The sequence below is a fragment of the Pseudophryne corroboree genome, chromosome 1 (assembly GCF_028390025.1).
Source record: "Pseudophryne corroboree isolate aPseCor3 chromosome 1, aPseCor3.hap2, whole genome shotgun sequence".
NCBI classification, from domain to species: Eukaryota; Metazoa; Chordata; class Amphibia; order Anura; family Myobatrachidae; genus Pseudophryne; species Pseudophryne corroboree.
The window spans coordinates 13,862,535-13,876,121 of NC_086444.1; the positions used below are offsets into that span (position 1 = coordinate 13,862,535).

Genomic DNA, 13,587 nt, shown 5'->3' on the forward strand with positions numbered 1-13,587 from the left:
TTTTTTTTTTTTTTTTTTTTTTATTTATTTTACAAATATGGCTCTGAATGCTGTTTAAATATGTTGTTTCTATGCCACGATATACACACTGTTACACGATTCTGTCCTGCCATTGCATCCTTTGTTTTTAGGCATACATGTATAATATGTTAATATTTCAAACCTATTGTACAAAGCGCATTATGCACTCATATGTGAAATGCATCGCTAAACAGCAACATCAATGTGGGTATACCACATTGATGTAGTTGTTTAGCGATGCATTGTAACACATAGAACATATAGTTTTAATAATGTGGCTGTCTGAATGTTATTTAAATATGTGGTAATAGCGACATCTAGTGGTTCATTTTGGGAATGCGCCAACACAATATTTCAACTAAAATTAACCGTCTCTCATTTTCAGAGACAGACAATGCAGAACATCAACAACAAAAACACTTTCATGGTTAGAAACAGATCTTCTTCTTCTGATGATGATGATGCTTTGCCAAGTTATCAAACCTCTCAAAGTAAGCTATGTCTATAAAGGACATTGACGCGTTTTTATTTATATTTCAAGTTTAAATAGTATGAAATTATAGTCAAGGTCTACAATTTGTTCATTTTTAAAAGTTTAAATAGTATGAACGTACAACAGTCTGGATACATTGATAAGTAATTATTAAATAGTAATTATTAAATAATTATTATTTTCTCATTTTTATTTCCCACGATTTGACAGTAATCACAAATACAGAGAATCTCGATTTGTCTGTTGATAGTCCCTTTGGCTTAGACTTCAGCGCTATACCGGATTTTAATAATATTTTGGAATTGGCGCCAGATTGTGAGTAACATGATATCTTTATTTATTTTTCATTTTATTTTTTATTTTTCCACGGCTAAAGAATTAAAAATAAACCTTGTACAGTTGTGCTGATTTGTTGTAAACTGTACACACTTTATATTCTCAGTAATGAATCGCTTTTTCATGTTATTCTAATTTTATACCGTATGTAATATTTTTTATTTTTTTTATTTTTATTTTTCATTTTTCACCGGCTAAAGATGCCACAAAAATGGATGATGCGACGGCTGATGTTATTCTACGGGATATATTGAACAAACCTGATTATTGTCACAACACATCTATACAGAACAGCAATGTTGTTGATGAGCAACCGTTTTTCCCACACGCGACAGGGGGTCGTGCTAAAACATTCGAATATAAAGCAGGTGTGTAATCAAGCACTGTTATATGGTATATTGTTATGCGTTGATTTAAATGCTGATTTTCAGGCAGCGTTGTTTATATTTATTTTATAATATATGTATTACAGATGACGCTGTAGCAATGCGTTATGCGCCGACGATACCATCAGGATGTGATACAGTAGCGCAAATACCCCGTCTTAGTACAAGCGGGAAAATATCAAAACGCACAACCGCCGCTGAAACGGAAAGCCATCAATTCGCAGCAGCAGGTGTGTAATCAAACACTGTTATATGGTATATTGTTATGCGGTGATTTAAATACTGATTTACATGCAGAGTCGTTTATATTTATTTTATAATATATGTATTACAGATGATGCTGTAGCAAGACGCTATGCTCCTTTGATACCAACAGTCAGTGATACATGCGCGCAGATACACAGACCTAGTACAAGCGGGAAAATATCAAAACGCACAACCGCCGCTGAAGCGGAGAACCATCAATTCGTAACGCCGGCAATTGTACATAAGGACGTTGCTAGGTCATCAGTTATGGCTGTGCATAACGGCTGTATCGTCCCGAACAAACGAAAGCCAGCTCGACCAAGAACGAATGAGAGAAGTCATAATTCAACATTTACAGATCTGAAAAGAAAATTGTCATATTCCGAAAATGATAAGCCGCAACGGAGAAGGATCGCGTTACAAACTGTATCATGCGTAAGTAATGATGTTGCTGTAACATCAAAACACACAGCGTTTAACACTGCAGACCGGGATGTCGCTGGTAATACAAAGACTGTAAAGGTTAAGAGGGCATCGCGTCTCTCAAGAAGTAATGTTAAGCAATTGTCGCAATCCGCTGTAATCACAATTCCAGATACACAGGTTTGTTCTGAAACAGAAACAAGACACATAGCAGGCATTGGTTTGTTATCAAATATTGACTCAAGAAGTAATGTTAAGCAATTGTCGCAATCCGATGTCATCACTATTACCGATACACAGGATTGCTCTGAAACAGAAACAAGACACATAGCCGGTAATCCTGTGATATCAGATATTGATGACATAAATGGGCAAGAGCTTATTACAAACTGTGTAGAGTCAACGACACAAGATCCGCAGAATAGTTCTGATGAAGTATTATCAGCCGTTGCAGGAATACCTGGTGATACTACAACGGTTGATTGTGTAACATCAATGCCCAATATTTTTACAACGACAGCCCTGGTACACGCATCGGCTGATGCTTGTGTACCGGCGCGAGGGCTAGCGCCCGACATAGTTGATGAATGTCAAAATTCAGAACAATTAGGCCAAGACGCTGAAATACAATTTTACGCGCTGTTGGGTAAGATACGGGAAGATGTTGAGAACATGGGCGTAAAAGCCGGATACTTGTTAAAACACATTAAAGGTGTGTGCCACGGTAGTAAATGTAAACAAGACATTGTTAAAGAAGTTGTTGAGACGTATATGAATGTCATGTCAAAATACATAGATCGGTCGGTTAAGACCACTGAATTTATTAAAGCCAACATACATCATTTTGCAGAAATAAATGAAACTGATCCGTGACTAGGCATGCTAGGCAATGGTTTGAAACGTGTTTTAAATTTAAATGACTGTAAAAAAAAACCACGAATTAAACCTTGTTTAACATACAAGATCTCACAGTTATTCCGACGCGCAAAGGTGAAACAGGCTGTAACAACATTAATCAGATCGAGAAAGCGCAAGCGGCACAGGGAACATGCGGTAGGTGGCCAATTGAGAAAACGCAAGCGGCACAGGGAACATGTGGTAGGCGGTCAGCACAGTGCGAGGCGTGTAGATTTAGATCAATCCCCACCCCATGCATTACCGAATGACGAATCACAGGCTGACAATATTGAGCGCGATGCAAGCCCCATATATGATGATGCAGGCCGTGTTGAGTCACCCGGTAATGACGAAGGTCGGCAACATGTATACTTAGAGGCAATTAACAGTTATGAACGACAACGACCGAATTTCAGAGCCGTTGAGTACCACAATCACTATCGGTTTGTTAATTTGGACAGGGTTACATCATTTGTAGAGGGGGTTCGAGCCATTCATACGGCTATACAGGCCATGCTCGATGGTGTCCTTGCGGGCGTGGATCCGGCCGACCGCGTTCAGCTTAGATTGGAGGGGGGTGGGTTACACAATGCCATCTATTCGCATCGTAAGCCGCAAGAAACATTAGACGCTGCCAGTTTTTTGAATCAGATTACAAACACGCTTCAAAGTAACGCTGAATTCTTATTATCCACAGGCTTAAGATTTGTGATCAGTATTTTTAAAAACAGGGCAGGGTCTGGTTTGACTGGGCGTAGTTTACAGCGCCTGCCCCAAAGTTTAATAATAGATAAAAGAAAGAGATATCTCTATGACTTCAGACGCGTAGGTAATAACCTGTGTTTGGCCGCTAGCGTCTGTAAACTTCTGGATAAAGGTAACAATGCCAATGATCATGTAATACAGGAGAGAGCGATCCAACTACATAAAGCTTTGAATCTGCCGCTTGATAAAGCGGTCAGCTTTAGCGATGTTGCAATTTTTGAAAATTATTTAAAAGTATCCATCAATCTCCTCTATTACAGTCAAGGGTCTTGGAAATACTACAGTGCAGACAGTCGTTACAAAGACACGATCTTTGTGCTATATCACGATTGTCACTTTTATGGGATACTCGATATCAAAGCGTTTCTTGGTGCCCGATATTACTGCGTCCGTTGTCATAGCGCTTACCATCATAGAAATAATCACGATTGTCTTTTCTTTTGTAAGGCTTGTCACAGGCCGGCTTGTATTGACGACGGTGTGACGGCTTTAAGGTGTTCGGTGTGTAGGGTATTTTGTCGATCAAACGAGTGTTTAGAGCTACACAAAGCTTTAGCTCTTGATCACAAAATATCCTGTCTTGAACATGTATATTGTGACAAGTGTTGTCTCTACAGGCGAACAGATCATAACTGCAGAGGCCTAAAGTGCCCCATTTGTAAGGTGTTCGTTGATGGGTTTTCGAACCATTTGTGCTATATACAAACCATCAAGCCGGAAGAGCCCACAAAGAAATACATCTTTTATGATTTTGAGTGTATGCAGGAGACGGGTGTGCACATACCAAACTACTGTTACGCTTTAACATTAACGGGTGAGAAAGACTGGGAGTTTAAGGGTGTTGCGTGTATCGAAGACTTTGTAAAGACGTTCATGAAACCAAAATTTGAGCATTACACATTCATAGCCCATAATGCAGGTCGCTATGATGCATATTTTGTGCTGCGCCAGCTGATTAAGGAGAAATTAAAGATTGAATTATTATCTAGAGGCGGCAACATAATGTGCATCACGGTAAAAGATTTGAAGATAAGATTTATCGACTCTTTAAATTTTTTACCCATGCGGCTTAGCAAGTTACCAAAGGCGATGGGGTTTGACGGTACCAAAGGTTATTTCCCACATTTTTTTAACACAGCTGATAACCAAAATTACATAGGAACTATGCCGTCAATAGAGTATTTTGGTCCACAATACATGATGCCTGATGAATTATCTGAGTTTACAGCTTGGTATAAACAGTGCGTACACAAACCGTTTAACTTTCAAAAAGAGCTCGTGCGATATTGTAAAGACGATGTGAAAATATTACAAAAAGCTTGTGATGCTTTCAGATCTGCTGTTATAGCCATGACAGAACAGGAGTTTCTAATAACAAAGAAAAAAAAAAAGGTTGTGGTTAAACGTCACATCGAGGCTTTTCAATTAGTCACGTTGGCGAGCGTATGCATGGCCATGTACCGGTGTAAATTTTTACAGGAAAAGACACTGGCGCTTGTACCGGGTGATAACTATCACAAGACGCAGAAGCGTTACTCAACGCCCGCCATACAGTGGTTAATGTACATAGAACACAAAGAAGGGGTGAGTATAAGACACGCTTTACAAGGGGGTGAGAAGAAAGTTGGTAAATACAGCCTGGATGGTTATGCCGTGATTAACGGAACACCCACTGCATTTGAATTCCAAGGTTGTTTTTACCACGGCTGTGGTGCTTGTTACAACGCCGATGATAAAAACAAACTGACTAAAACGACCTACGGTCAATTACACCACAAGACGCAGGTAAAGTTGCACTACCTTAAACGTTGTGGATTTCAGATACGTGAAATCTGGGGTTGTGAATGGAAGTCTATGCTAGATTCTGATGCGGATCTACAGGCTTTTCTGAAGGGTAAAGATTTACCCGAACCCTTGGAGCCACGTGATGCTCTTTATGGCGGGCGCACAAACGCCATAAAGCTGTATCACAAAACAGGCTGTGATGAAAAAATACACTATTTTGATTTCACCAGCCTCTATCCGTATGTTAATAAAACCAAAACGTATCCTATACAGCACCCACGCATTATTTATAAGGACTTTGGTGATGTCACAAAGTATTTCGGTTTTGCCAGGGTTAAAGTTTACCCACCTCGTGGCCTATTCTTTCCGGTTCTGCCGGTTAAAATGGGCGGCAAGTTAATGTTTCCATTATGTCGCACATGCGCTGAGTCTGGACAGACTGAGCCGTGCGTTCATGATTCAGAAAAACGTGCGCTCATCGGTACATGGTGTACCGTGGAACTAAACTTGGCTGTAGAAATGGGTTACAAGGTATGTAAAATCTATGAGGTGTGGCATTTTGATGAGAGATCTGACAAATTGTTTTCAGGCTACATTAAAACGCACCTCAGGGATAAACAAGAGGCCTCTGGTTATCCCGAATGGTGTACAGACGCCGAGAAACGCCAAGAGTATATAGACGCCTATCAAAAAAATGAAGGCGTGTCTTTACGACCCGAACACATAGAAATCAACCCCGCTAAAAGACAAATTTCAAAATTGTTTTTAAATTCCTTATGGGGTAAATTTGGTCAACGTAGCAACATGCCCAATACGTGTCTAGTGACTGACCCCGACAAACTTTTTGAATACGCGTTCTTACCGTACTATGACGTGTCCGCTTTGGATTTTATTGACGATGATACAGTTATGGTAAATTGGAAGTATTCCAAAGATCATTACACCAGGGGTGCAATTTCAAATGTAACTATAGCCATCTTTACAACGGCTTATGCACGTGTTGAACTGTACAAACTACTGTATAGATTACAAGATAGATGTCTTTATCACGACACCGATTCTGTAATTTTTGTCAGTAGACCCGGTGACTGGAGCCCGCCATTGGGTGATTATTTAGGTGAGTTGACCAGCGAACTGCCCACAGGCACACATATAACAGAATTTGTCTCAGCCGGTCCCAAGTCATACGGCTATCGACTAAACAACGGAAAGACCTGTTTAAAAGTTAAAGGTATAACGCTCAATGTTGATAATGCGCAGCACGTTAACTTTGACAGCCTGAAAGAACTGGTCTTAGATTATCCTTTAAACCCCGAAGGCGATGACCAGAAAAAGGTTGTGATCCGTCAACCCGGTATAGTACGTGTGAAAAAGTGCTGGCAGATAGAGACGCGTACTTTGCAGAAGACGCAAAGGTGTGTTTATACTAAACGGTCTCTTACGGACAACTTCACAACACTGCCGTTCGGCTATTAAGATGGACACCAGATTTCAACACCCTTTCTCATGTATTTTAGCGGGGCCGTCCAATTCGGGTAAAAGTTATTTTGTCAAAACGCTGTTGCAACACGCTGCAACACATATGACTCATGTACCTGATAATGTTGTTTGGTTTTACACCTGTTGGCAACCTATATACGACCAACTTCTGCGTGATTACCCCGGTACGCGCTTTATAGAGGGGTTACCAGAGTCTTTTAGCGATGATCAACTTTTTCCCCCTGATAAGGTTAATTTAACAGTGATTGATGATTTGATGGACGCGGCAAGTAATAATTCTGAGGTTGAGAAGGCTTTCACAAAGTATGTACATCATCGTAATCTCAGTATCCTGTACCTTGTCCAAAACATATTTTGTCAAGGTAAAAAGAGCAGAACTATACATTTAAACACAAAATATATGGTCCTGTTCAAAAACCCCAGGGATAAAATGCAGGTGGGCATTCTGGCTAGACAAATGTACCCATCGAAACATCGTTTTTTTCTCGAATCCTATGAATCCGCGACGGCTGCCCCTTATGGGTATTTGCTGGTTGATTTAAGAAACAACGCTCTTGACGATTATCGTTTACGAAGCGGCTTATTCCCACCAGACAAGCCTGTCGCTTTTGTCATTAAGAAGCGTGGTTCTATAAAGCTATAACAGTACAACCTTTAGTCACTTGTTGCCATTCTAACAACGGTGAACATGTCGGGGCGGATAAGACGTAATTGGGTGCTTTTAAAAACGTTAATTAAAGCAACACCAATCCAAAGAAATGCTATTTTATCCAACGCTTCAAACGATTTAGTCACGGCCATTTGTGAGATAGCGCTCAACACGCTTAAAGGCAAAATACCGCTGTCTCAGCGGCAGCTGAACTACCTTAAAAAGAAGCGTGCGCTTATAAAATCACTTTGTAATAAGAAATGTGCCATTGGAAAAAAGAAGATTCTGGTTAAACAGTCGGGTGGTTTTATCGGCTCGCTGCTTGGTTTTGCTATACCGCTAATTACAGGACTATTGTCTAATCGCTGATGGAGTACGCTGAGAAAATGTATCTGGTGCCTCAGAATCAGATAGAACGTTTACATAATAAAACGAACAGCGACGACATACGTAAAACAGCAACGCACGGTCTAGATGTAGAGATCGTGAAAATACTACAGAATAATGATTTATCAGAATATGAAAAAGCAAAGCGATATACAATGTTGTTGCAGAGATACCTGGTGTTGAGTAAGCAGGCTGATAGTGAAATGTCAACTTTAGCTCTTTTATCACCCGTTGCAAAATCTGTTGATGAATCAAATAATACGACACAGCCTATTGCCCCCGATGCTGTTTATCATGAGCTTTTGAGCGGTGTTAATGACCGGTATAAGAAAAACTGTGAAATACTATTGAGTAAAATGACACGCTCTAAACACATCACAGACTGGAACAGTAAAGGGGAGTTTCTGTACAAAGGTGTCACTGTGCCTGGTTCCAACATGTTAGATTTAATAAGAAGCATCACGCAAAGTAACGGTGTGTCGATCCGTAATATACCGAATGGTTGGCCTGAATTTATGCGGGCTATGTCTGAATTGAATATTCCCTCAACCGTCATAGCCAATGCGGGGAATAGAATGTGTTTAGAACGATTAAAAGCTGAGATGCAGGATGACTCTGATGGCGCTGTGACATCGCCCATGTCGTTACAAACCCTTAACAAAGGGCGAATAAATGTTTTAAGTCCCCCAGGTTTAACAACACCGCACGGTTACTTACTGCCTAGGAAAAGATCCGTAAATCTATTTCAGGATTCACAGTGGCTGAAACTATAACATATAACTAATTTATATTATTTTTATACACTGTATTTTGTGTTGGTATTTTGCGCCACAATGTTTAACTTATGTCAATAATATTTTATGTAATGTTTTAAATGCATCTTTACCGTGTTATATATATATATATACATATATCAATAAAATATGCTTATGCTTTATAAAACAACGTTTTGTTCTTTGTTTCTATTGCTGTAAACGGAAGAAATTTCAAGCACACGATATAAAGTTTAATAAACAACGTTGTTTATTAGAAAAACATCATAGATATGATGCGTTGTACATAAAACGTATCAAACAGAATGTTGATTACAAGTTACACAAACAATACAACGTTGTGCGTAACACGCTTCACACACAGCGTTGTGCGTGAAGCGTTTTATGTACAACGTGTCATAGTTATGACACGTTGTACATAAAACGCTTCACGCACAGCGTTGGTTACAAGTTACACAATTCTGTATATATCTATATTCATAATGACTCAGACAATGGCTTCTTGGGAGTCGTCTTACAAAATTTGAAACAAAACAATCATTACGTTTTGTGTCATCACTAAAACGGGCCAGTACATCCACATATTTGTATTTTTTACACATGTAAAATATAAAGTATATGCAATATTGACCGCAAACGGTGCTGTTAAAATTTTGCAACTGCTTATTTTGGTGATAAACACTTTTTGAATTCAAGTTTAAAAAATTTATTATCGCTTTTGGGAATAGGGGGCTGTCAGGGGCTAACCCGTAAGAATCAAAAAAGTAACATTCACGCTGTTCGTTAAAATAAGCGGCCAGCCAGTGCTCACCCGGCTGCCCGCTGCTATGCGTATTGATTACAAACGCGCAGGGGTATTGCGACAGTTTACTGACCGGCAACATATCGCACGGATACGTTCCTTTAAAAATATGCCTTGTGCTTTGCACGGCGTACAGAATACAGTTTATCTGTAATGTGTTCATTTTTTCAGCAGCATAGTGTTAGTTTATTTCATTTATAGATAATCGTACAGCACATCGCGCCTTTGATTAATCTCGATGATGTTATCAAATAGAGCATATATTATCACATTGACTGTCCGGTCCAACGCTTCTGCAAAGCGGAATTCGGCACGTAGATTGCCTGTTCTTATCAGGGAAAGGTGTTCTCCACACTCCTGTTCTGGTGAAAGGTCAAAAGCAAATAGCGTGTAGCCCCTGATGTACTCTTCGCGGTCAATCAGTATACCATTGTCAGATTTCTGCTTATTTGTGATCTGTATGAGTGACATATACTCTCTTACAGCATTACCGCTTTCAAAGTCGGGTTGAAATGGCTTGGCGGGGTGCGGCGTTCCATCCAGATAAAGGGACGCAAAACTTACATTTTTGTGTTCAAAGCACAGGGGGTTCCTGTTATGTATTCCTGAAAATGATTCGTTATCCACGAAACCGGCTATAACTGTTTTCGGCACTTGTCCTAAAAATAAATTTTCTAGATTAAATACTCTACTGCCTGCTGGTACGCTGTAGATTTTCATCCCAACGCGGTCAATCGCGTATTTCGCGTTACCGTTTAACAGAGCCTGCGCGTGCCCAATCCGCACGGCCGGTGAGACCTGAACTCTTTTCACGAACAGGGATGCAGCTGTGATCTGTATTTTAAAGGCATCCGCCTCAGATGACATTAAGCAGAATGCGTCTTTGTTTCTGGTTAGTTTAATCTTCAGATCAACGGCGTTTAAAATTAGTTTATGTTGATGGAAAAGGTCGCAGTGAAGCGGTCCTAGCAGTTCAACAGTGCGACTCTGCGTTGTTGCGCCTGCTCGTTTTTTGAATCCCGTATTCGGGCCGTCCAGCGCCGTGTTGTTAAATTCACCATCCACATCTTTGTAAAATAGTCCTGTTGTGTGTTTTGTTGACAACGCGTCCGAGCTGTAATTTAATATAGTCTCAATGTACGCGCGGTATGCGTAAAGATTGTTGGATTGTGATATGAGCCTGTCGCCCAGAGTTACATCCACTTGGTTGAATAAGGTCGCTATTGGGTAATTAATAAGCGCGACCCGCGCACCTTGCGGTATCGGCGTGTTATCGGTTCGTACGATCTTGCATGTCACGTACAACAGCGTATTGTTCAGATCGTAGTAGTGTTCACCGCTGGCTGCTATATAAAATTCAAGCGGTGCTGTGTCGGATAACGCCGCTAAAGGTTGAACTTCGACGTATAGACTTTTTTCTATGCTAGTTTGTGTCGGGGGCACGTCAAAAAGATCCAGCTCTGTTTTTGCACATTCAACGGATTCGTGGTGTATGAAAGACATGTTTAAAAAATATCACCAACGGCACTCTTCGGCTTTCTCTTCTTCTTTGAGTTGCGTCGTCTCTGTTTTTTATTTAAAAAGGGTATGTCCCAAGGCGGAAGCGTTATCATACGCTTCCGTTTTCTTTTAGACACGCCTTTTCTTGTATATATTAGTCCTGAACCGTCTTGCTTTGCCTGGTTCGCCTCGTGTATCTTATTCACAACGGCCGTTGTGGCTTGCCCGATAACATCTTTCGCTATATTACGAACCGCTGTCTTCATATGCGGTTTAGCCAACTCTAAACCTCTCCGGAAAAGAGGAACAGCTTTTCTGAAAAGACTTCGAAAAATACCGCCTAAACCGCAGCCGTACATGTATGCGCTGCCGTGAAAACCTGGTAATCCATTACCGGCTTGAGTTTTATAATATTGCGCATAGAGTCCCGGATCGCCATAATTTTTTACAGCGACCATTCTGCTTAGTTAATAAAATTCAGTTTTGCGGCGCCTGAAGTGTAGCTTCACGATCGCTTTCCCAAACTTAAATGCCATGTTCTCGTTTTGGTCGTTCTTTATCTCTATGGCTATCGTGTCAAAATGTGTTTTGCACAATGGTACGTAATCGGGTTTCTCGTATCGTATTGTGACAACCTCATTGTTATAACCCTTCATTTCAACAGTGCGAAGTAGCGGTACATAACTATCCCCGACCCGTTGGTGTTTGATAATGTCTGTGTACACGTACATCGTATATTGGCCGCCTTTGATGTCGGCGCATGGTTTAGAAATATTAGTTTTAGGTTGTAAACCCAGTATCCATGTCAGCTTAGAACCGGCGTGGATTTGATACAACAGTTTACTGTCACATGTTACAACGCGTGCAAATGGATCATACGTTAGTCTTAATCCAACGTCCAGTTTCAGTTGTACAATTTCAGCGTTGATTACGTTCAGTAACGCTTCGATTGTCTCATAAAAACCGGGTTTAATGCACAAACTCGCGACTCTCGCCACCGGCTGTTCCGCCGTTCCATCCCATGATAATTGCAGTCTACAATCTTGTAAATCCAATGTATTCCACGTATGCGGGTATTGTATCTCAGTAAGTGCCACTTCCCATTCGCCATTTAAGTCTATCGGTTTAGCCAACTTTGTCGTATAGTTAGAAATCTTATTTTGCGGGAAGGTAACAGCCGATGCGTTGCTGGGTAAGGTTATGTAGAACGACTTGTCATCCATCGCTCGTCTTGTTAGATACTGATGATCTTTATATGTCTTTTATCACCGATGCTGCGACCCAACTGTTAAATTTTGCGGGGTAACCGCGCCACTTGACTAAAGCGTATTTACGGCCTCTGACCGTCTTATTTTTTAAAATCTTTTCCACTTTGTAAACTCTGTTATAGTTTTTTGGTATGCTTTGAAGCTCTTCGGGGTAAAAACTACCTGTTATAACTTCACCGTACAGATCTGCCAACTTATAAAGCGGTTTAATCCCTTTAGTGTTCACACTATGTACAACAAAAATCTCCTCAGAAAAGCTCTGTTCGTAACCTTTCTGAAATATGTCCTTATATTTAGAAATACGGACGTGGTCACCGATTCCTAAACAAACTGGTGCTTTCTTACTTCTAAAGTAATCACCGTAGGTCGTTTTGAAGACACTCAACGCGTTAGAGTCATTCACATCGTTTGGAGCGCACTTAATCGTTCTATGGTATGTGTTATTATAGCTGCGTATGAAGTCTTGTAAAACGTCTATATATCTGTAGGTATTCTTTGCCGTGAAATAGCGCCACATGCGTGTTTTTAAAGTCCTATTGAAGCGCTCTATAACAGCCGCTTTCACATCGTTATTGGTCGTGAAATGTTTTATACCGTATTTTTCTAACACCTTTTTTAGGCTTCTGTTTAGAAACTCTTTACCATTATCGGTTTGTAGCTTCATCGGCACATCACCGCGCTGGAATATTTTTTCAAAAGCATTAGCGACTGTTGCTGCATTCTTAGCGGCCAGACTTTCACCCCACACCCTCTTACTGAATATATCGATGATTGTTAATATGTATTTAACGCCATCGTTGTATTTTGACAAATCTATCAGCGAGACCAAATCGCATTGCCACTGTTGGTTTATACCCGATACACAAATCATGTTCCTTTTATAGTTTTTTCTTGCTGGCTTGTGCAGCGTGTAGGCGTCTTGTTCTTGTAACCACTTTCTTACGTCGGATCTTTTAAATTTATTTTTAACCGACCCATAATATTTATCAATACCGCTAAAACTACCTGGTTTTAACACTGTGTAATATGCATCTTTCATCCGCCTGATTTGACGCGCCGCGTTGCGTGACATACTGCGACGGGGTGTTGCGCGACACTCTGCGACTGGTGTTACGCGACAATTTTTAATACGGTTTAATATCGAACACTATAAATTTTATATTAATTTTATATTAAGCGATATAAAACACTATCATTTAATATTAAAAGGGGGCGGGTCCTAGGGCAAGGGGGCGTTAACAACTGTCAAGTTTGACAGAAAGGTTGACTTTATCTACTGAAGCTGATTGGCTGGTGTGTTTATCACCTTGCACATATCACTGGTTTATCACTACCTTATGCCGTCTCCAGGCTTAA

The 13,587-nt window shown here is 40.4% G+C and overlaps 1 protein-coding gene across 1 annotated transcript; it reads left to right on the forward strand.

Annotated features, from left to right (window-relative positions):
- The first annotated feature begins 946 nt into the window (after positions 1 to 946).
- LOC135053745 (uncharacterized) lies at positions 947 to 3,309 on the forward strand. Its single transcript, XM_063957501.1, has 3 exons — positions 947 to 1,218; positions 1,323 to 1,466; positions 1,571 to 3,309. The coding sequence occupies exons 1-3, from the start codon at positions 1,062 to 1,064 to the stop codon at positions 2,776 to 2,778; spliced, it is 1,509 nt and encodes a 502-aa protein (XP_063813571.1). The 5' UTR covers positions 947 to 1,061; the 3' UTR covers positions 2,779 to 3,309.
- The last annotated feature ends 10,278 nt before the right edge of the window (positions 3,310 to 13,587 follow it).

What these genes read in the sequence shown, in the direction of transcription:
- LOC135053745 (XM_063957501.1), top strand. Translation starts at nt 1,062, where the DNA reads ATGGATGATGCGACGGCTGATGTTATTCTACGGGATATATTGAACAAA. An exon ending in AACATTCGAATATAAAGCAG is followed by an intron (nt 1,219 to 1,322) that starts GTGTGTAATCAA and finishes TATGTATTACAG; the next exon opens with ATGACGCTGTAGCAATGCGT. An exon ending in CCATCAATTCGCAGCAGCAG is followed by an intron (nt 1,467 to 1,570) that starts GTGTGTAATCAA and finishes TATGTATTACAG; the next exon opens with ATGATGCTGTAGCAAGACGC.